General features: G+C 44.4%; 1 protein-coding gene across 1 annotated transcript in view; it reads left to right on the forward strand.

Annotated features, from left to right (window-relative positions):
- TNFRSF11A (TNF receptor superfamily member 11a) overlaps window positions 1–20,414 on the forward strand; it is a 54,672-nt gene that overhangs the window by 15,708 nt on the left and 18,550 nt on the right. The window contains exons 2-7 of the mRNA XM_059893798.1: window positions 7,960–8,041; window positions 9,848–9,973; window positions 13,745–13,888; window positions 16,764–16,857; window positions 18,012–18,103; window positions 19,802–19,915. Coding sequence (XP_059749781.1) covers window positions 7,960–8,041; window positions 9,848–9,973; window positions 13,745–13,888; window positions 16,764–16,857; window positions 18,012–18,103; window positions 19,802–19,915 — 652 coding nt within the window. The remainder of the gene's footprint in view (window positions 1–7,959; window positions 8,042–9,847; window positions 9,974–13,744; window positions 13,889–16,763; window positions 16,858–18,011; window positions 18,104–19,801; window positions 19,916–20,414) is intronic.

Below are 20,414 nucleotides of genomic sequence, written 5' to 3' on the forward strand. Positions count from 1 at the left end.
TGTGTAAAATATATTTCTGTAAAGTGAATTGTAGTATTTTGGACCCTCAGGGAGTTTTCTATTTAAACCCTCTGATTCTCTGTATCCACTTCCATCATGACTTAGACCACATACCTGGCTTGTATAACGTGGGGTCTTCACACTCTTAACATGTTCCACAGTTCAGTGTTCTCCAGGGAGTGTGCGGGGTGATCTGCTGGGGTGCACAGGAGATCCCCAAAAGCTGCTCCTTTATTTTCTTTGCCTCTTTAATTGATAACATACTATCTTCATAGGTGCCATAGGTAATGTTCTGAAGTATGAAATGTGAAGCTTTGGTTTGTGCAAAAGAAAAACAAGTCTGATGTTTTCTTTGTAAACCTGTAAGCTTGAAATTCTTTCTGCTTGAAATTCTTTCTGCTTGAAATTCTGAGTTTTTCTAAAATGAAAATGTCTAGAAGGGCATTTGGTCATAACTCGATTCTGTCCCAGTTGACAGAAATCACTGACAGAGTCTAGGAAACGCTTTATCAGCAGAAGCTTTGAGTAAGCTCGCTCCTTCCCCAGCCCAGCTTCTGTCCCCATCACTGACTGAAGCTCCAGACAGAAAGCCACTACCATGACTCAGGCCACCTGCCACCGTTTCAGTCTCATGAGAAAGCACTCCTTTATGTGAAGTCAAACATGCTTTAAAAAAAAATAAACCTTTTGGATTAAAAACATGTTTCTCTGGGAATTCCCTGGCGGTGCAGTGGTTAGGACTCCACGCTTCCACTGCAGGGGGCACGAGTTCTATTCCCAGTCAGGGAATTAAGATCCCACAAGCCTCGAGGTGCAGCCAAAAAAAAAACCTCCAAAATCATGTTTTTCCAATTGCCCAGCTGAAACACTCTGCCATCAGCTTTTGTCATCAGAGCCATGTTAAAACTAAACAGGGATTGTTCGCTTAGGAAAATTGCCAGGCCTTCAGAATTTTTCTACGAGTCCCTGGTCTCTTTTCCACCCTCTTTCCTTTTTCTGTCACACTCCTTTCCCTCCAGCCCCCCACCAGGGAACGATCTGATAAAAGTAATTGGTGTTCACCGATTCTGCCCAGGTGCCCACCGTAGCATCCCCCCTACCGACCGCCATCCAGGTGTGCGCCCCTGTGCTGAGTGAGTGACACAATTCCCGTCCCACCTCATTCCCCCAGCCACCTGCTAGAAAGGTCCTTCGCTTCAGAGTGAGAAAGCAGAGCCTTCATTTTTCCTGAGTTTTGCCACTTGCCATTGCTACATCATTTTCCATGAATTATACCATCTCATCCTCACTGCAGTGGGATGGGTGCAATTATTAGCCCCATTTTACAGGTGAAGAGACTGAGGCTTAGAACTGACTTTTTACCCCCTTGTCCTCAAATTGTAGAAATGTAGACAGTTTTATTACAGAAATGTCAGGCATTCATCTATCCAGGCCAATCTGGAAGCTCAACTCTAAGAGCTGCCCTGGGTGGAAGAATCCTGTCCTGAAGCCTGCCCTGCCCTAACCGACCAGGGGAGCTACCTGGCCAGGCAGCTTCTTCCGTCTTCACCAGCGCGCTGGTACCATGCTCCCTTCTCCCTGTGTCCTTCTGGCCCTGGCCTCTGGTCTGGTAAATCCCTACATTCTGGCATGTCAGACTTTACTTAAGTTAGTGTTTCATTTTCTCCGTTTTCTCTAGAAACCTGCCTTATCTGATGTGCAAGCTCAAAATGATTCCTCTATGATATCCACTTCCAGTTCTGAACCAAGAAGCATGACAGTGGATGCTTTCTTTGCAGTAACAGACATATAACTGTGCCATGTTCAAGAGTAGTAAGCCGGATAAAATAGAGCAGGACCACTGGAAGCTTCTGGAGAAATGGAGCTAAGAAAGGGACCAAACTGGGCAGGTCCCCTAGAACATCTCGGTTGAAAGGGTCTGTGTTTGGATTCACTAACTGAAATGTTTTTTCTGTTTTTTAAATTATTATTTATTTATTTATTTATTTATGGCTGTGTTGGGGCTTCGTTTCTGTGCGAGGGCTTTCTCTAGCTGTGGCAAGCAGGGGCCACTCTTCATTGTGGTGCGCGGGCCTCTCACTATCGCGGCCTCTCTTGTTGCGGAGCACAGGCTCCAGACGCGCAGGCTCAGTAGTTGTGGCTCACGGGCCTAGTCGCTCTGCGGCATGTGGGATCTTCCCAGACCAGGGCTCGAACCCGTGTTCCCTCCATCGGCAGGCAGATTCTCAACCACTGCGCCACCAGGGAAGCCCCTAACTGAAATGTTTTGAGGGGAGAAACTTAGACCTCGTCTCTGGCCTGACTGCTCAGCCAGCTAAAAAAACAGACATTCAAAGAAATGGACAAGGAACAACATTTGTTTTTCGGTTCCTCTGGTCTGTGACTGAGACCTTTTATTTGTTTGTTGTTCATTTATTTCTAAAAACAAAAGGCTTCAGAAAGAAACAATTTCCTGGTGTGAGACCCTCATAGTAAAGCCGCTTTCTTGGTGTTCTTGGGAACACAGGTCACTTGTAATTGATTTCTGTTCTATTCTGGATTAGAGCACTTTTCATTCGTGACTTTCTTTAAGGATATTTTTTTCAAGGGCAGCAGAACTATTAGGTGTTATTTTCACACTCAGTAGTTTCTCTCTTAAGAAAAACCACATCTTTCAGTTTGACTGTAACATTCAGAAATTTGATACCATCTTTACTTAATTTACAGCCAAACTCTCAAATATAGTCATGGATGATATCTTATAAAATGAAATCTATGGAAAATCCCTCATTTGTTCTTCTGGGTTGGGTTCTTTTCTCCTTGGTTTGACAGAAAGAGCCAGGCTTCTTTCTGTTTTGTTATATGTCAGCATGAATTTTTAGTAGAGCAGAAAAGTAATTTTAGTATTCATAATGGCTTTCACTACAATTGGTTTGATTAACAGCACGAAAAATAAATACTTAAGTCCACCTTCCCTCCAGGATTCTGAATACAGATCCTCCGGTCTCTGCAGCTCAGCTCACAGAAATGTTTTGTTTCTTCAGCTTGGGGTTTCTCAGGGTTAGACCCAACATGGCATTGCATTGGGAAATAAATCCACGGAGCTTTATAAAGACAATTTTGATTTACAATTTATTATCTCCCTCCGGCCTCCCAAAACCTTGCACAGACTGTGGACATGCTTATTCCAGAAGAGTTTGTCAGCCGTTAAAATTAAATACCAGCCCGTATGCCCTGAAACAAATATACACATGACACAAAACACACAAGAAAGTGAGGCAACAGCTGGCCAATAAATCAGATGTATTGTCTTGCCATTTTAACTCCTTTATTTAGACTTTCCAAAGAATTTATATGGGGGGAAAGGAAAGGCAGAGGATGTAAAGGATACTTGCTATAAACAGACTCTAGTGTTTCTTTATACATTCAGGGGAAGTCTGTTAGAAAGCAGAAGTTAGTCGATGTAAACTCTGTGGGCCAAACATTACTTTTGTAGTTTATTGATTAAGAACTGTGGTAGGACATGGCTGGTTTTCTACGAGACTTCTAAGTACCATGCATGAATCAAATCGTATTCCTCAAAACACAAGTGCTGCAACAGACCTGATTTTGAATGTATGTGACTATATTCTTTATTCAATAAATAGACATTTTAGAAGTGGTTCTGCTTTATTTGCTTAATGAAACCAACGATGGCTCAGAAGCTGTATTGTTTTAGAGGGAAACAGGTCAATCCTGAAGGCAAACTAGACAAAAACGTAGGTAACTCAAAGTTTGTACGTCTCAACTCGGTCACCAAAGGCCTTCTCTTGCTACATCTTGGGCAAAGAGAGGAGACTGGAGGTGGTTGACAAAATCACCCCATGAACCGAAAATCTGCAGCCTTCTGCTGAATCCCCCCATTCCCTGGGAGGTTGCTTCCAAAACACTGAAGCAGGAACATGTTTTTATCAAATTACTGTCTTACTAGGATTGCTACCAATAATAAGAGCTACCACCTCATAACCATTGGGAGCTTGGTCTTGGGGGCTAGAGTCAGGCCCAAATTCTGAGCTGTTGGGAGGCAAGGGCCAGAGGACCAGGAGGGGCTTGAGCAGCCTGGCGGCTCTCCCAGCTGCTGTTGAGATGGGAGATGTCAGAGCTAGAATCTGTAGGAAAAAGAAGGGGTCATACCATATGCTAACACATATATATATTGAATCTAAAAAAAAAAAAAAGGTTCTGAAGAACCTAGGGGCAGGACAGGAATAAAGATGCAGACGTAGAGAATGAACTTGAGGACACGGGGAGGGGCAAGGGTAAGCTGGGACGAAGAGAGAGAGTGGCATGGACATATATACACTACCAAATGTAAAATAGATAGCTAGTGGGAAGCAGCCGCATAGCACAGGGAGATCAGCTCAGCTCGGTGCTTTGTGACCACCTAGAGGGGTGGGATAGGGAGGGTGGGAGGGAGACGCAAGAGGGAGGAGCTATGGGGATATGTGTATATGTATAGCTGATTCACTTTGTTATACAGCAGAAACTAACACACCGTTGTAAAGCAATTATACTCCAATAAACATGTTAAAAAAGAAAAAGAAGGGGTCAGACTGGGAGGGGCTGAAGGGCATCCGTTCATTCACATCAAAAAAACGCCAGTCTGGGGAGGTACTTGGCAGGCTATCCAGACAGAGGGAGGCTGGTGTCAAGGAGATCCAGCTCAGGCTAACCGGAAACCGAGCCCAAGAAGGTTGGACGCGGAGACTTGGGATGGGGGAGGCAGGCAGGCAGAGCCCGTCTGGTCTGTGTCATGGAGGGACAAGTGCGCAGGGGATCAGCAAAAGGTGACAGGCCAGGGTGTCCAAGATCTGGATTTCCTAATAGTTACAAATGCGGGAACTGCAGTGCCGAGAGCAAACCACAGGGTTCCTGGACGTGGCGCTCGGGATCAGAGTGAGACCAGCACAGGGCAAGCTTTACATGCTGTGTGAGGTCCGGGGAGCTGCACATCCTCCAGTAAGAGGGTCATCCTAGAGCTGCAGCTCTGCCAGTGGGGGAAAAGAAGCAGAGAGCTTCTTAGAAGCAGAGAGGCAGGACAAGAGAAGGAAAAGAACAACAAAGGCACATCTTGCCTTCTGAAGGTGTAGGCCTCCTACAGAGAGTTTTCCAGATTCTTTTTATTTACCCACAAACCACATTTCCTTAACCATAACTATGTATGTATGTTGCCTTTTGAGTTGTATATTTATTGCCATTTTGAAGGTTTGAAGGTGTACTGCGAAGTATCTGATGTAACTCAAGAATAAAGTAGGGTTCAGTTTAAGCTATACCTTAAATTAGATAAGTTCCATAATTTTCTGCCTCACCGTAGCCAATTCTCCCAGTAGCAGAATTGCTTATGCAACTTAAAAGATCTGTAATCCTAGAGCTGTGTCAAGCAGACGTATCAGTTTTGGAGTGATAAAGGTGTTCTGGCATTAGACAGCAGCAGTGGTTGCACAACTTTGTGAATATACAAAAAAAACCCCACTGAATCGCACCCTTTGAAAGGGTGAGTTTCATGGTATGTGAATTATATCTCCATTTTTTAAAAAAGAAGACATGTCCAGGTGTAAAGCCACAGTAAGCTTAGGAGACAGATATGGATTCTAAGGAATAATCTGTGAAAATCTGTTTAAGAGCTACGACATCTGGTCACCTCTGGAATCAGCAGCTCCCCCATTTTTGCTAGGAGGTTTTACGCTCCTGGGTTAGATGGCGGATGGGTTGAATGAATCACTGCCACTCTCCTAAACGTGTAAACAAATTGTCCACACATTCAGGTCAGTGATGCTCACCAGGTACCAGGATTTGGAGCCCCGGGCACAGCCTGTAGCACCTGACAGAGCTTCTGAGCTGCTGCTTCGGCGGAGTCCTTTTACCAAATTCCCCTAAAAAGAAGCTGTGTGTGTAATACAGACCAAGTCTGTGCTTATCTTACAGAGACTCTTGCAGCTTTCTTATGGGTCAGAAGCAATCGACCTTTATCTCCAACCACACATTTCTCTTGTTTGCCTTTGTCATCAGCATCGCAGGAGTGCTCACATATCATCAGGCTCAGACAGATCCTGTTGGTGAGACGAAAGTTGCAGTGACCGAATTCAGTTTCACCATTTTGCCTCTGTGCATCTTTCTTCTGTGTGCACACATTACTGTGCCAGGCGCAGAGAAACAGATTCCTATAAAAACAAAGAGAAAAAGAGACCCGAAAGGAGAGGTGGGGTGCTCTCTGTTACATCATTCTTCCTAATGTTCAGTGGGCTCACTGCACTGTCCACCAGACCCCATCATGTGGTGAATGCTCGGGGAACATCAATCCATGTTATCAGGGGTCCACGAAGAGTGTTAGACAGGTCTCGGAAGCAAGTCCAAATACAACCTTCCTGGCACACCTGGCTCCAGAAGCACATCTGACCTTCTCATCAGCCTCAGAGTAACTGTCCCTGGCCCCAGCCCTCCTGGAAGCCCTTTACCTGGCCTGGGGGAGGTCGGAGAGGTCCATACTGGGGGCCTCCTGCACACCCTACTCAGCTAGCCTGGGCTTTTCTGGGTGTGGTGCTCTCTCTGGAAAACTTCCTTCATAACTGAGGTATTGTGAGGATGCACGGCTTCTTCCAAGCTACACTATTTCTACACCTCCCATCCAAGCTCGTTAATAGGCAGGTGAAGCCCTCTGATTGCTCTGACCGTCCTTGGCCTCGTCTCCCAGGACCCTGCTGATGTTCTCCACTGCCAGCCCCACCCGACATGCCACTTCAGGCCTCAGTATCCCTGTTTGAACATCTCATACTCTGCCGAAGACGGCTTCCTTGCCCTGCCCCCCACTTCCACGGGCCAGTTCCTTTTTCCTCATCTGGCTGAGTTCTTTTTTATCCTGTGAGCCTGTGCTCACTTGTCACACTCCTTGGGACACCTCCCCTGGCCTTCAGCCGAGGGAGGGACCCGCCTGGCTTCATCATAGCACACACCCTGGTGTGCGGAAGTCCCTTGAGGGCAAGGTTGTAACCTTGGATCCCTGGGACCCAGCAGGAAGCGGACCCTTGGTATGCACAGTGTGAAGTCTGTGCAGCTGAGCCCAACGCTTCCACTTCATCGTTCAGTCTGTAACTCCACTGCCTGCCTGTCAACAGGAATGTGTGGGGTTTTTTTCTGACACTGAGAAAGCTGATAAAGAAAAGAGCTTTTCTGTGGCAAACTGATAAGAATCTGAGTGATTGTAGGGGACTTGGCTTTTTGTTTTGCTCTGCTTAGATGAGCAGACTTGGAAATTAATATTGGTATTAGAATCATACAGAAAGGAGACAAGGTTCCAAGAGCTGAAGCAGCTTGTCCGGGATCCCTCAGCCAGCGGGCAGTCGGTCAGGGCTCCTGGCTGTAAGCCAGAAGGCTTCCTGTTACCCCTTGCTGTCCCACTTTTTCAGGTTCTCTGCATGTTTAAAATTTTAAAAGGTAAGCGGTATTAAGCATCTTTTTAAAATCAGAGCTAGCTTGTAAGACCACAGCTGGCCTCCCCTGGTATAAGACACGTATTAAGAGGCCCCACTCTGTCCTCCTACAGTTTTATGACCAAAGTGGACTGAGCAAACTGTCCACCATGTGATGACACAGAAGTGGGACCAATTTCGTACGTGGGTTGTGTAAAGCGGTTTTCAACCTTCTGTGTACCATTTGTAAATTTCCCTTTCATCCGGCCTATTACCATGAGCATGACCGAAATTGTTTTAAATGCTTAAATGGATTTTGGTGCCAGAATCATTGGTTTTGTACATTGTTAGGGAGAAATGGGCTAGAATAGGAAAGTGACATCTTTGGGAGGGGGGTGGTATTATGCAGAGCAGTTTCAGGACTGTTTATGGTGATTTCTTATACTTTTCAGAAATGTGAGTCAGTAATTCACTTTTTGTTTTCTCTAGAAAGAACCTGTGCCTAATCTCTACCTGATGCGCATTTTCTCTTTAGGTGACTTTTCAGATCACCTCTCCATGTGCTAGCGAGAGGCATTACGAGCATCTGGGACGATGCTGTCGCAAATGTGAACCAGGTTTGTGCTTCGAAACCTCCTGTCATTGTCCTCCAGAAGTGGGTGGGGTTCTTTGTTTAATCTAAGGAACCATTTCTATCCTGCCAGACAAAAAAAGAAATTGGGTAGGCGTTTTACGGCAGTGGCAGGTAGTGGTGTTTGTCACTCTGAAGACAAAAACTTTTCTCTCAGTAGATGAAATCACTTAAAAATCAAGAGCAATTTCAGAAACTGGTACTTAGGTTAAGTACATGCCGGACCATGATTAAGTACCAGCTTTCCAAAATGCTGTTTCTTGAGAAGGCAAGATGGTTGTTTTTTTTTTGTTTATTTATTTATTTATTTATTTATTTATTTATGGCTGTGTTGGGTCTTTGTTTCTGTGCCAGGGCTTTCTCTAGTTGCGGCGAGTGGGGGCCACTCTTCATCGCGGTGCGCGGGCCTCTCACTATCACGGCCTCTCGTTGCGGAGCACAGGCTCCAGACGCGCAGGCTCAGTAGTTGTGGCTCCCGGGCTTAGTCGCTCCGCGGCATGTGGGATCTTCCCAGACCAGGGCTCGAACCCGTGTCCCCTGCATTGGCAGGCAGATTCTCAACCGCTGCGCCACCAGGGAAGCCCCCCAAGATGGTTTTTGAAACTCTGTTTCAGAAGTTTGTGATTCAAACTCTCAAAATATGAGATACAACTCTTATTTAAAAGTATTATTTTGGGAAATTCCCTGGCGGTCCTGTGGTTAGGACTCGGCACTTTCACTGCCAAGGTCCCAGATTCAATTCCTGGTGGGAGAACTAAGATCCTGCAAGCCATGCAGTGTGGCCTAAAAAAAAAAAAGTATTATTTTCACAGAAATCAGCAGGGGATGGGGGTGGTAATCTATCCTAGAATCACTGCTAAAAATTGCCGAAACCCTGTTATAACTCCTCCGCACAATACCTGCTGAGGGGTAGATGGTGGACTGGTCACCACTTCCCCAAAGTTGTTCTGCCAGAAGGTGACCAAGTGTTTCTGTGGCCTCAGTGAAGCCCCACGTCCAGAGGGTCCTCACTCACTCACTGCTCTGGGGAGAGGAGGAGAGCTTTGAGGAAAAGGTGCTTACCTTATAACAAGATCCTTTAGATATTTCAGCTACAAATAATTTTTTGGGTTCGTAGAATGAAGATCCATTGATTTTCATGCACGCATGTGTGTGTGTTTATGTGTGTGTGTATTACTCTCTGATCAAACTAAGTTAACCGTGAGCCCACAGTATACTTGGGACAAAAGAAGTTAACTATCCAGGTTGACAGTAGAGGGGTTTTGAAGATGGGAGGGGAGGGGTGAGAGGAAGTTCCTCTTGCTTAGCCCCCAGGGAACCCCTCAAGTTCTGCAGGCACCAGTTTGAAAACCATAGTTCTTTTCCTTAGTCAGCAGAGGTTTGGGGTGGAAGGGGTGGTCTTTTACTTAGAAGATCTAAAAGACTGCCGTGAACACAGGCACAGCAAACCCAGGAGAGGTTATCTGAGCCAGCCCGGAGGCCTGAGGAGCCCTCACTGTGAGATGTGGTCTTATCTCATGTATCAGTCTACCTTTGGGGGATGTCCTGGGATCATGGTCATGTAAGGGCTCCAGTAGATTGGTGCTTTTTTTTTTTTTTTGGCCACACCCCGTGGCTTGCAGGATCTTAGTTCCCTGACCAGGGATTGAGCCTGGGCCCACAGCAGTGAGAGCACGGAGTCCTTACCACTGGACCACCAGGGAATTCCCAGATTGGTGCATTTTTGTTGATTTGTTGGCTTTTTTGGGAGGGAGTATTTTTGATTGGTGCATGTTTCCCCTTCTAATTTAAGGAAAGTACTTGTCTTCCAAATGCACTGCTACCTCTGAAAGCGTCTGTCTGCCCTGTGGCCCGGATGAATACCTGGACACCTGGAATGAAGAAGATAAATGCTTGCTGCATAAAGTTTGTGATACAGGTGAGTCAGTCATGTTGGGGACTGTGTGGATAAATGATATTTTTAGATACAGCAATACTGTCTCTTTTAGGGGCCATGGGAAGAAGTTTTGACCACAGACCCCCAGAAAGATGTGCTTCGGATCCCAGAAGGATTGTGTTAAAATTCTTCATGTAGAACTTCTGTTCTGGAATAGTTTTGTTTTGTTTTGTTTTTATTGAAGTATAGGTGATTTACAGTGTTGTGTTAGTTTCAGCTATACAGCAAAGTGATTCAGATATATATATATATATCTGAATATTTATATCTCCGATATTTCCTGTAAAGGGGTTATTGGCTGATCTAGAAGGCTGATCAGAATCTGGGTTTTTCTGCTTGTTTTTGACAAAACTCCTTAAAAGGTGAGCATATGTGGTGATGTCAGTACTCACAAAGTAGCTGCTTCTCTCTCTTTTGGGTGATATTAGCAGCTGTTGATGATCATGGCCTAGATCCATTTTCATTAGGGGCTGCAGAAAGGTGATGTTCTAATTCCATCATCCCTTCTTCCTTTATTGGCTGGAATGCTTTCTAAAGAGAAACTTCCCTCATCAACGGGTTGTTACCCTGAAGTACAGTATATACAGGAAAGGCAGAATGACTGCTTGTAACTTTATTTACCACTTTTCAAAATAATGACTCGATCACCAAGTCGTCTCCAAAGGATTTGTATGAATATTATGAACTCATGCATTTACGTATTTGAGGTGTTTTAATCTGTTGCGGTTACTAGTTTTACTGGTGCTTGGATTATCTCACCTCTCCCAGGTGGCCCCCAAGTCTTTCGATGTGGCCCCCGGTGTCTTTCTGAGCTCTCTTGCTCCCAGCCTCATCTTGGACGTTTCCTGCCCTGAAGCTGGAATCAGCCATTTCTCCAAGGATTTCTCCTTGCTTTCAGCAGAACATCTTATTTAGCAACTTCAGTCTGGGTGCTGGGAAGGCTCATTGCTACTGGATTGATCCTTGTATATAGGTTTGTTTTTTTTTTTTTTTTTCAGTAGACAGAACTAGGAAATAAGCATTTTTCTAAACATCGTAATTTTTCTAAAGTGTTAGAGATAGCTGGCAGATTTTGTCCAGAGAAGGTAACGTGGAAACTCCATTGAGCAGAAGCATCTGATCAAGTCTTTTTTCTTTCCCACTGCTTAGTAATGAGCTTGACTCATTGCTGTCTCTTGGAAAGAAAGATTCACTCTGTCTACTGCCAAAATTGATTAAAGCCCCAAACCTAGTGCATTAAGATATTTAAAAATATGTCAAAATTGTTCATAACCACCCAGGCGTATATGCACTTACTTTTTATATATATATATATATAAATTTATTTATTTTATTTACTTATTTTTGGTTGTGTTGGGTCTTCATTGCTTCATGCAAGCTTTCTCTAGTTGCAGTGAGCAGGGGCTACTCTTCGTTGGGGTTTGCGGGCTTCTCATTGTGGTGGCTTCTCTTGTTGCGGAGCATGGGCTCTAGGCGCACGGGCTTCAGTAGTTGTGGCTCGCGGGCTGTAGAGGACAGGTTCAGTAGTTGTGGCGCACGGACTTAGTTGCTCCCCGGCACGTGGGATCTTCCTGGACCAGGGCTCGAACCCGTGTCCCCTGCATTGGCAGGAGGATTCTTAACCACTGCGCCACCAGGGAAGTCCACATGCACTTACTTTTGAGTGGGATACTGGAATTCGAATTTTCCAAGGAAAATGACACTTGTCTGTATGTTCCAGACAGTATGTCCATGTTTATGCAAGTTGGTCTTGGTGCTTCAGAGCTGACCTGGGCCTCGGAGAGTGGACACAGAAGGGAGTGGAGACTTCTCAGTTTCACCCAGCTCTGGTCTGAAAAGAATGGGAACAGGAAGCATTCCCTCCCTGCTGGTTATAACTTGAGACAGTGAAGGAGGGAACAGGTTTCTGGTTTCTTTGTTTTCTCTTGGAACTCTGTCCTAGGCAGTTCAGGCTGCGATAACAGAATACCACAGACTCAGTGGCTTAAACAACAAATATATATACCGAACAGTTCTGGAGGCTGGAAGTCTGGGATAAGGGTGCCAGCATGACGGGGTTCTTGGTGTGTTCCCTATTCCTTGTTTCAAGACAGCCACTTTCTTGTGTCCTCACATGGTGGCGAACAGAGAGAGAGTGGAAGCAAGCTTTGTGCCATCTCTTATTATAAGGGCACTAATCCCATTCATGGGGGGCTCCACCCTCATGACCTAATCACCTCCCAAAGCCCCCACCTCCTAATATCATCACACTGTAGTTGGGGGGAGGTTTTAGGATTTCAACATATGAATTTTGAGGGGACACAAACATCAGTCCATAACAAACTCTGATAAGTATTAAGAAATATAAAGTACAAGGGCTGTTTGGACAATCCAGGTGAGATGGGGATGTATAGGAGGAGTAGGAGGTCTGTTTTAAATAAATGTTATTGTGTTGTTTCATGTATGCATGTGTGTGTGCAGGTGATTCTTGTTATTCACGGTAGTTATGTTCTATAAAGTCACCACAAACACTGAGCTAGCAAATACTGAACCACCACTCCTGGGTGGGTGAACATAACCTCATTTTGTATGTGTTTCTGTTTAAAGACACCTTATTTAAGAAATATTTTGATTCATTAACAATGAACTCACAATAAACAGCCTTGAACAAAGTTTATCTAATGTATGGATTTTCTCCAGAAGACACATCATCGCCTTCTTGGACTTAGAAACACTCGACAGCACTTCAGCCCTATGCTTGGGGGCCGTTTTAAACAGTGAACTCACCAATAAAAAACACAAAAATGCCCAAAATAGGACACTAAATAGACCACAAAAAGGACTCTGATTACCAGTGTGAGAGCTAAAACTAGAAGGCAGTGTCACCCCGTTTGCCCTTGGCGGGGGACATGCATGTCCAGCCAGTGACTCAAAATTTTCGCTGTTCTGCATGTGTTGGAGAATAACTGCAAAAGCGCCAGGAGTTATTGATTTGGGGGTTACGATTAAATTTTAACCAGTAGGCAAAATTGCCAGTATGAACCAGCGAATAATGAGGGTCGACTGTGTGTGAGCATTTAGCTCTATTCCACAAAAACTGGAAAGGGCCAGGAGGTTTGAGATAAGGAGGGAGCGCTTTGCTATGTGTTGTGAGAAAAGAGACAACGAACATGTTATCCTTAGTTTGGGGGAAGAGATTAATTTCCAAATATGTCACCAGGCCCAACCTCCTTACTTTGCCCGTATCTAATCCCACAGTGACGCCTGTTTTCAGGACTGAATAATCCTGCGGCCCTGCAGGATCCCAGGATGAATCCCCAGTCTCCAGAAACCCAATTCTCTTAGGTCTGATCTAGCATTGGTGTTAAGAATGTTTATCACATTTGAATTTACTAAAACTCAAGAAGCTGTGAAGTCGACTATTTTGCATTTGTCAAAATAGTCAATGATCAGAAACTCCCCAGGCCTTAATCTTCCTACCAACATGAAAACTGACTTTTCAAAAACCACAGGACTCTTAATTATTGAGAGAGAGAGAAAAAAAAAAAAACAACAAAACCTTCTGGGATGTTTTAGTGCCAGCACAGGAAGTGTGAGGGGGAACTTGGGAGTTCCTGAATCCCGGCGTGCTGAGTGATTCATCCGTGCGCTGCGTGCGGGGGGGGGTCTGGGTGGTTTGGGGCTGGTGGTGCTGGAGAGCGAGTGGCACGAGGTGGAAGGTGTGTATCCGCCCTTGCTCCCGCTGCCTCACCGCCCTGTCTTTCTCTCCCGCAGGCAAGGCCCTGGTGGCCGTGGAGCCCGGCAACCGGACGGCTCCGCGGCGCTGCGCCTGCACCGCCGGGTACCACTGGAGCGAGGACTGCCGCTGCTGCCGCCGCAACGCCGAGTGCGCGCCCGGCTTCGGCGCCCGGCTCCCGGGTACGAGCCGGGGTCCCGCGTCTGGCGGCGCTCCCCAAAGCCGTGCAAGTACCCCCAGGCCAAAGCGGCCTCTCAGACGGCTTCCCTGAGTCATCACACTCTGCGGGACCAGGGGGCGCTGGAGGGGGCTGAGGGTTCCCTGGGAACGGACCCCCGGTTGTGCGCCTCCAGGGGAATGTGAGAGCTCGGCCCACGCGCTCTGCTCAAGGCTTCTCCTTCTGAACCTTCCCATGCCCACTAAGGGGGGAACCGGATCATGCAGGGGTCCCCAAACTTTTTTTAAAACATGTGCACCCTCTTTGGAGAATTTTGAAAAGCCGTGCACCTCCTGCCAAAATTTTAAATAGACAGCTAAACATTTTTTATTACAAATTGAAAGAGTCGCTTAAGGACTTAGTTTCCAGGGAATTGGAACAGCAGTAAGTTACACTTTCCAAAATATTCAGCGGAATCAAAACATGGGATAGCAACTGAATAACCATCATCATCCATTTAAAAATGCACCGATCGTCTTTAACTGTTGGAAATTTTATGTGGTTCTTTTCTCTCCTTTGATTTGTATCCATTTCACCTTCCCCACAGAGTTTTATCCTAATGTATTTTTAAGCTCGGGGGGTTTATATCACCTTTTCATACTCTTTCACATGAAAAAAAATGCACCTATTTGAAATTTTAATTTTTAAAAATTTCTTGTGACTCAGGGTTCTAACCTTAAAAACATTTCTTCTGGACTGAGTTGTTACTACAGTTATTATTATACACAGTTGGTCCAAAAGATGAATATATTATATTTTGCTATACTATAATTATAAAAGTAAAACACAAGGTTGGGAGAATTAAAAATATTATTCATTTCATTTTGTATGGAGGAAAATGTCCATCACAGAGTCTGACACAGTCAGTCCTTCAATTAAACCAGACAGGCTTTCTCGTGGGAAGAAGTCTGACGATTTTTTAATTACTAAAATAAATCTCCCTATGACAGCCTGCTCCCTTCTGAATTCTGGTTCTGAGATATAGGCAAGACCCAGAGCCTTTCCAAAAGTTTGTTAGCTGCATGAAAAAAGGTGCTGGTCCCTTTCTGCTTTTTTTTTTTTTTTTTCTGGTCAGTGTTCTCTCTGCTTTGCTCCTTTGGAAATGGTGCATTCTTCAGCAATTGGTGGAGGGTAGAGGGGGTGACGTGGATGACTGAAAATTTTACCCCTGCCTTGCAGTATATTTGAACTCGGAACAACTGAACCTGATCCCAAATACCCCATATCTGTTGTCACACCCTTGCCCTTAATAGATAGGGAAAGACAGAAGTTGTAATGAGGTGCTCTGAATGCAGGAGCTTTCCATCACCAGTATTTTGACTTGTTGCTTTGTTTGGCATCTCAGAAGTTTGGCACTATGGTAGGATTTGGAGAAGGTATGAAGTGTGCCTTCTTTTGTAAAGTGGGAGTGTGATTGGGAAAGGAAAAAAGAGAAAGGAGAACGTGCAGGATGCCCCCAGCAGGTCAGTGTTACAAAGAGCAGACATGAAAGTCGTGTCCCTTCAAGCTCTTCGTGACTTGCAGCCCCTTTAGGAAGTCGCTTTGTTTTTAAGGGTTACTCTTCCAGAGGGTGTTTATCTTTTTAAAAGCTGTTTGAATTAATACGAGTGACTAGATGTTAAATGCACCTTTGTTGATATCATTTCAAGGCAAATCAAATTGCTAGAGTAAGGGGTGGGTACCCTACTTATTGAGGCAATTGCAGAAATCAAGAATGTACTTCCCACTTGACTTTGGACAAAGAAAATGTAATTCCTTATTTTAGGGTTTTATTCATGAAAATAAACCACAGAAGTGCTACTAATTTCAAGAGTAATTTGTGGTTTTGGCACAAGCCAGTTGCTTATTATGATATCACATGGTAGCCAGTGTCCTTCTTTACTGGAATTACCAAAGGGTCATCATGTGTCAATTGCAGTAAAGGTAATAGACATAGGAAATCTGAGACATTTTCTATTTTGATAATGTAGTTCATGTGGAATATGAGGGAGGTGAAGACAGCTTACTAACCAGGATCAATTCCTGCTTTCAGTGCTATGGTTTAAGGTGGGGGTCCAAAATCCATCCCACCACTTGTGTTTGTGTAAATAGGATGTTATTGGAACACAGCCCCATCCATTTTTTTTTACTCATTATCTGTGACTTCTTTCACACTACAAGTAATTTGCAGAGACCAGAAGGCCTGCAAAGCCTAAGATATTTATTGTATGGCTCTTTATAGAAAACTGTTACTACCAACCCTTGGTTTAAGAGAAAGAGACCTATAGTGTAGGTTGGTTCGTTTTTTTCTTTTTTCTTTTTTTTGAAAACTTTATCAACACTCCGATACTTAGACTGGTGAGAGTATTGATCAGAAAGGGTCAAGACAAGAAGTTTCCTTTAAAAGCGGTAAATGAGCTGCCATTCTCTGTACCCAAAGCCTGGTGTAAGCCCCAAAGGGGAGACAGGGGAGAACAGACAGGTGCTTGATTAAAACAAAACAGATAGCAGGCTCCCTGGCCAGGAAACAAAGGATCGGTGACCAGGACGGTGGCTCTGACCAGCAGAGGGTCCGGACCAGAGAGCTGGATCTAATTCAGATCTAATTCAGATCTGGCGTTGGCGCCCTGACACTGAGCCAGTTCCCCTCTGGACACAGTGCTGTCACCTGCTGTGGGGTCTCGGGCCCTCTGAAGTCTGTGAGGACTTCAGCCACCAGCCGCAGGTGGTGAGGGTGGGAATGGGGAGGCAGGAGACAGGCGGGGCGCTTTTGATCTCTGGTCCTCTGGACCGTCCTCCTGGCCGATCTCTAAGTGTCCTCGTTTGTCTTGTGTTCTTTTGTCCGTTGGTCTTTTTGACAGTGCAGCTCAACAAGGACACGGTGTGCGAGCCCTGCCTCACAGGCTACTTCTCCGACGCCTCTTCCTCCACAGAGAAGTGCAAACCCTGGACCAAGTAAGTGACAACGAAGGAACCCAGAGGATTTGTTGATTTTAAACCCATCTCAGCCTCTGCTGTCTCATCTGTTTTGAAAACAGACTGATTCAGTTTGATGAGGCTTCCTCTGGAAGCCAGGTTCACAACAGAAAAAGTCTGTCAGTTGGGCGTGAGGGAAATAAACCACTGCAGCCAATCTTCACCCTGATGTGTGACAGGAGTTGTGTATTGCTTGTTAGATTCAGTTTGACTGAAGCTTTGACTTATAGTTGCAGCTGCTTTTTCCCTTTTTCTAACCTTATTTAGTTGCAAATTACTTAGGGTGCATATTATCGCTCACCAGTCCCACTTTTCCCAGCTTCCCAGCATCACTGGTTTACTTGTACAAAGATGTGTGTGTGTGGTGTATGTGCAAATAGAAGCCTCCTGTTTAAATAAATGTTTACACACTTGAGGGTTTTTTTTTCCGCATAATATATCCTGAAGGAAGCTCATTCCATATTAGTTCACTTAGATCTTTGTGGCTTTTTACAGCTACATAGTATGTCATCATAGAGATGTACCATAATTTATTTAATAAGCTCTCTATTGATAGTCATTTAAGTGGTTTGCAGTCTTTTGCAGTAGTAAATAAGTTTGCAATGAATCATCTTTTCTATATACTATCTTATGCTTATGTGAGTATATCCAGAGTGAAATTCCTGAGTCCTTTCATGGCATGCTTGTTGTTGAATACTCATAATCAATGTCATGATTCTTTCAGTTCCCAATAAATTAATTCTCGTAAAATATTTATTTTCTGATCCACTTATCCAAGTTTTATTTTGAAAAGATTTTCTGTGTTTTCAGCTTCGAAAGGGTATTCATCCAAAGTTTATCACTTAGCTATGGTAATTGAATTTGGAATCTTCTTTACTGAAGACACCAGTCTTTTCTCTTTTGGACCATGCTCTCAGAGTAGTTCTTAGAGAACACTGGCAGTAGTAACTATTGCCTTTGTCCACCTTAATGATGTGTGGATAGACACTGGGGATTCAAACATCCACAAAGACCTGGTTCCTCTCCTGAATGAGCTTGCAATCGAAAGGGATAGAATCTTTTGTAGCTTTTTTTTTTTTTTTTTTTTAATAAGACTATAAAACCAAAGCACTTACCTACCTTTCCCCTCACAGCTGTACCATTCTTGGAGAGACAGAAGCACTTCACGGGACCGATAAATCAGATGTGGTTTGTAGTTCTCTTCCACCTACAAAACCACCAAATGGTATGTTGAATAGAGCAGGTTGGTTGGGTAGACGTGCCCCAGTCTAGTCAGCTCTTCTAGATTTCTCCCGAATTACATGCTGTATCCAGAGGCGTCCATTTCTCCCTTTTCATCTCGTCCTATCCGTGGTCAGCTCAGTATTTCATTTTTATTAGTATTTTAATTCCAGATATGTTGTTTATTTGATAATTTTCTACTGTGGAATGGATAACTAGTAATTTATTCGTATATGCCAAAAAAAGAAAGAAAACTGAGGTGCAAACATAAATTAAAATGCCCAAATGTGATAGGATGGTGGTGGTCACAGTGGTCACAGTAGGGTACCTATGGGAGATTTTGGTCACCAGCCAGAGTTAGCAACTTGTTAGAAGATAGTTATCATTATTTCTGGAACATCCTGTGGATCAAATCAATCTCAAGTACAGTTTCATTGGTTGACAGAAAGTTGACAGTTAATGGCGGAAGCTGCTTACCCAGGTGAGCGAGATGCTGTGAAGGTGGGTCCAGGTATCACAGCACAGGAGGAGGCATAAGTGGCAAGAAAACCTTTCTAGTGAGGCAAGAGAACCTAGGCCACAGAGCGATGGAGTTGATGAACATTGACGAAGAAAATCAAGGCCTTAGCTTTGACATTTTGGCAAACAGGAGAACATGAAGGGGTTCTGGATAAGGAATTGCACAGTCAGAGCAGCATTTTAAAAAGACCATTAAGAGAACATTAAAAATAACTGAGGGAATAAAAAATTGTCTTAAAAAAGACAGAAGGAGAGGACTTCCCTGGTGGCGCAGTGGTTGAGAATCCTCCTGCCAATGCAGGGGACATGGGTTCAAGCCCTGGTCCAGGAAGATCCCACATGCCACGGAGCAACTAAGCCCATGCACCACAACTAATGAGCCTGCACTCTAGAGCCTGTGAGCCACAGCTACTGAACCCGTGTGCCACAACTACTGAAGCCTGTGCACCTAGAGCCCAAGCTCTGCAACAAGAGAAGCCACGGCAATGAGAAACCCACGCACCACAACGAAGAGTAACCCCCGCTCGCCGCAACTAGAGAAAGCCCGTGTGCAGCAGCAAAGACCCAATGCAGCCAAAAAAAAAAAAAAAAGGAGAGGAAAGGCAAGAGTCCAGAAACCAGGTCATGTAAACCAAGAGCTTACAGTATAAAGGTACTAGCATTTAAGTGATCAAGGGGGGATGAAAAAAATGGTTGAGTCCACATTGTGTTGTAGATGAAGTACCAGAAACACTTCGCAGGATGGCTGTGGTTCTGTTCTCATGACCAGCAAAACCCTGGTGCCATGTTGTTATTTGGAAAGAGATTTGATAAGGGGCTTCCTTTTGCCTCCAGAGCCCATCCAACTGGAGAGAGTGAAGTGTTCTGTAGGTAAGCAAAGATGATGGATGGTGTGGTCATCCCTATTAGAGTTATTCTAAAGTAGAAGCATTTAACTACGGTCCTGGGCTGGCCCCTCAGAGCTCTGGCAGCCGGCAGGGCTGGGCTGCATTGTCGATGTCACCCTTCGGCGCGCGAGCGCTCCCTGGTAAACCTACAGTCAGGGTCGGGGACCTTCCTATTGCTCGTATTCCACACCAACATCCTTGATTCTGGGGTTTGACTGAAAGGGTTATGTTTTTAAATGGAGAAAGTAAAAATAAACAATCTTTAATGCCATTTTTCTCATTTTCTTCCAACACAGAACCCCAGATTTACTTGCCCAGTTTAATTATTCTGCTTCTCTTCATATCTGTGGCATTAGTTGCTGCTGTCATCTTTGGTGTTTACTATAGGAAAAAAGGGAAAGCACTAACAGGTATTGTGTCTATGGTGGGGTTTGAAAATGAATCTTAAAGCCAATAGATACATTTCTAGGTGTATGCTTTGAAGAGGCGTATATTGCCCTCTGACTGCCTCTGGTGATCTGTTTAAACTAAGGTGACACACGCTTCATACCTAGTTCATTGTTCTCTGGCAAGACAAACAAACGAGCAAACGAACAAAAATCCATTGTGCCTGTTTATGTATATGCAAACAAAAATATTCTAGGTGCAGGAAACCAATGACTGTTGTATAGATTATATAGTGTCAGATATACAGAGGTTGCATTTATCCTAGAATACAAACATTTTTAATTACTTAAATTTAATTAATTACTTAATTAAAACAGAGACAAAATGTTCAGGTAAATGGCAGATGGAAAGTTTTGACTGGGGTGTTACCCTGATAGGTAAATTTAAAATTCTGAAAATAAGTGGTCTTATAGTCAGTAAAATGCAGGTGCTCATTCTTAGAATGAATAATCAAGTGTCGTC

The sequence above is a fragment of the Balaenoptera ricei genome, chromosome 14, assembly GCF_028023285.1.
Source record: "Balaenoptera ricei isolate mBalRic1 chromosome 14, mBalRic1.hap2, whole genome shotgun sequence".
Lineage (NCBI taxonomy): Eukaryota > Metazoa > Chordata > Mammalia > Artiodactyla > Balaenopteridae > Balaenoptera > Balaenoptera ricei.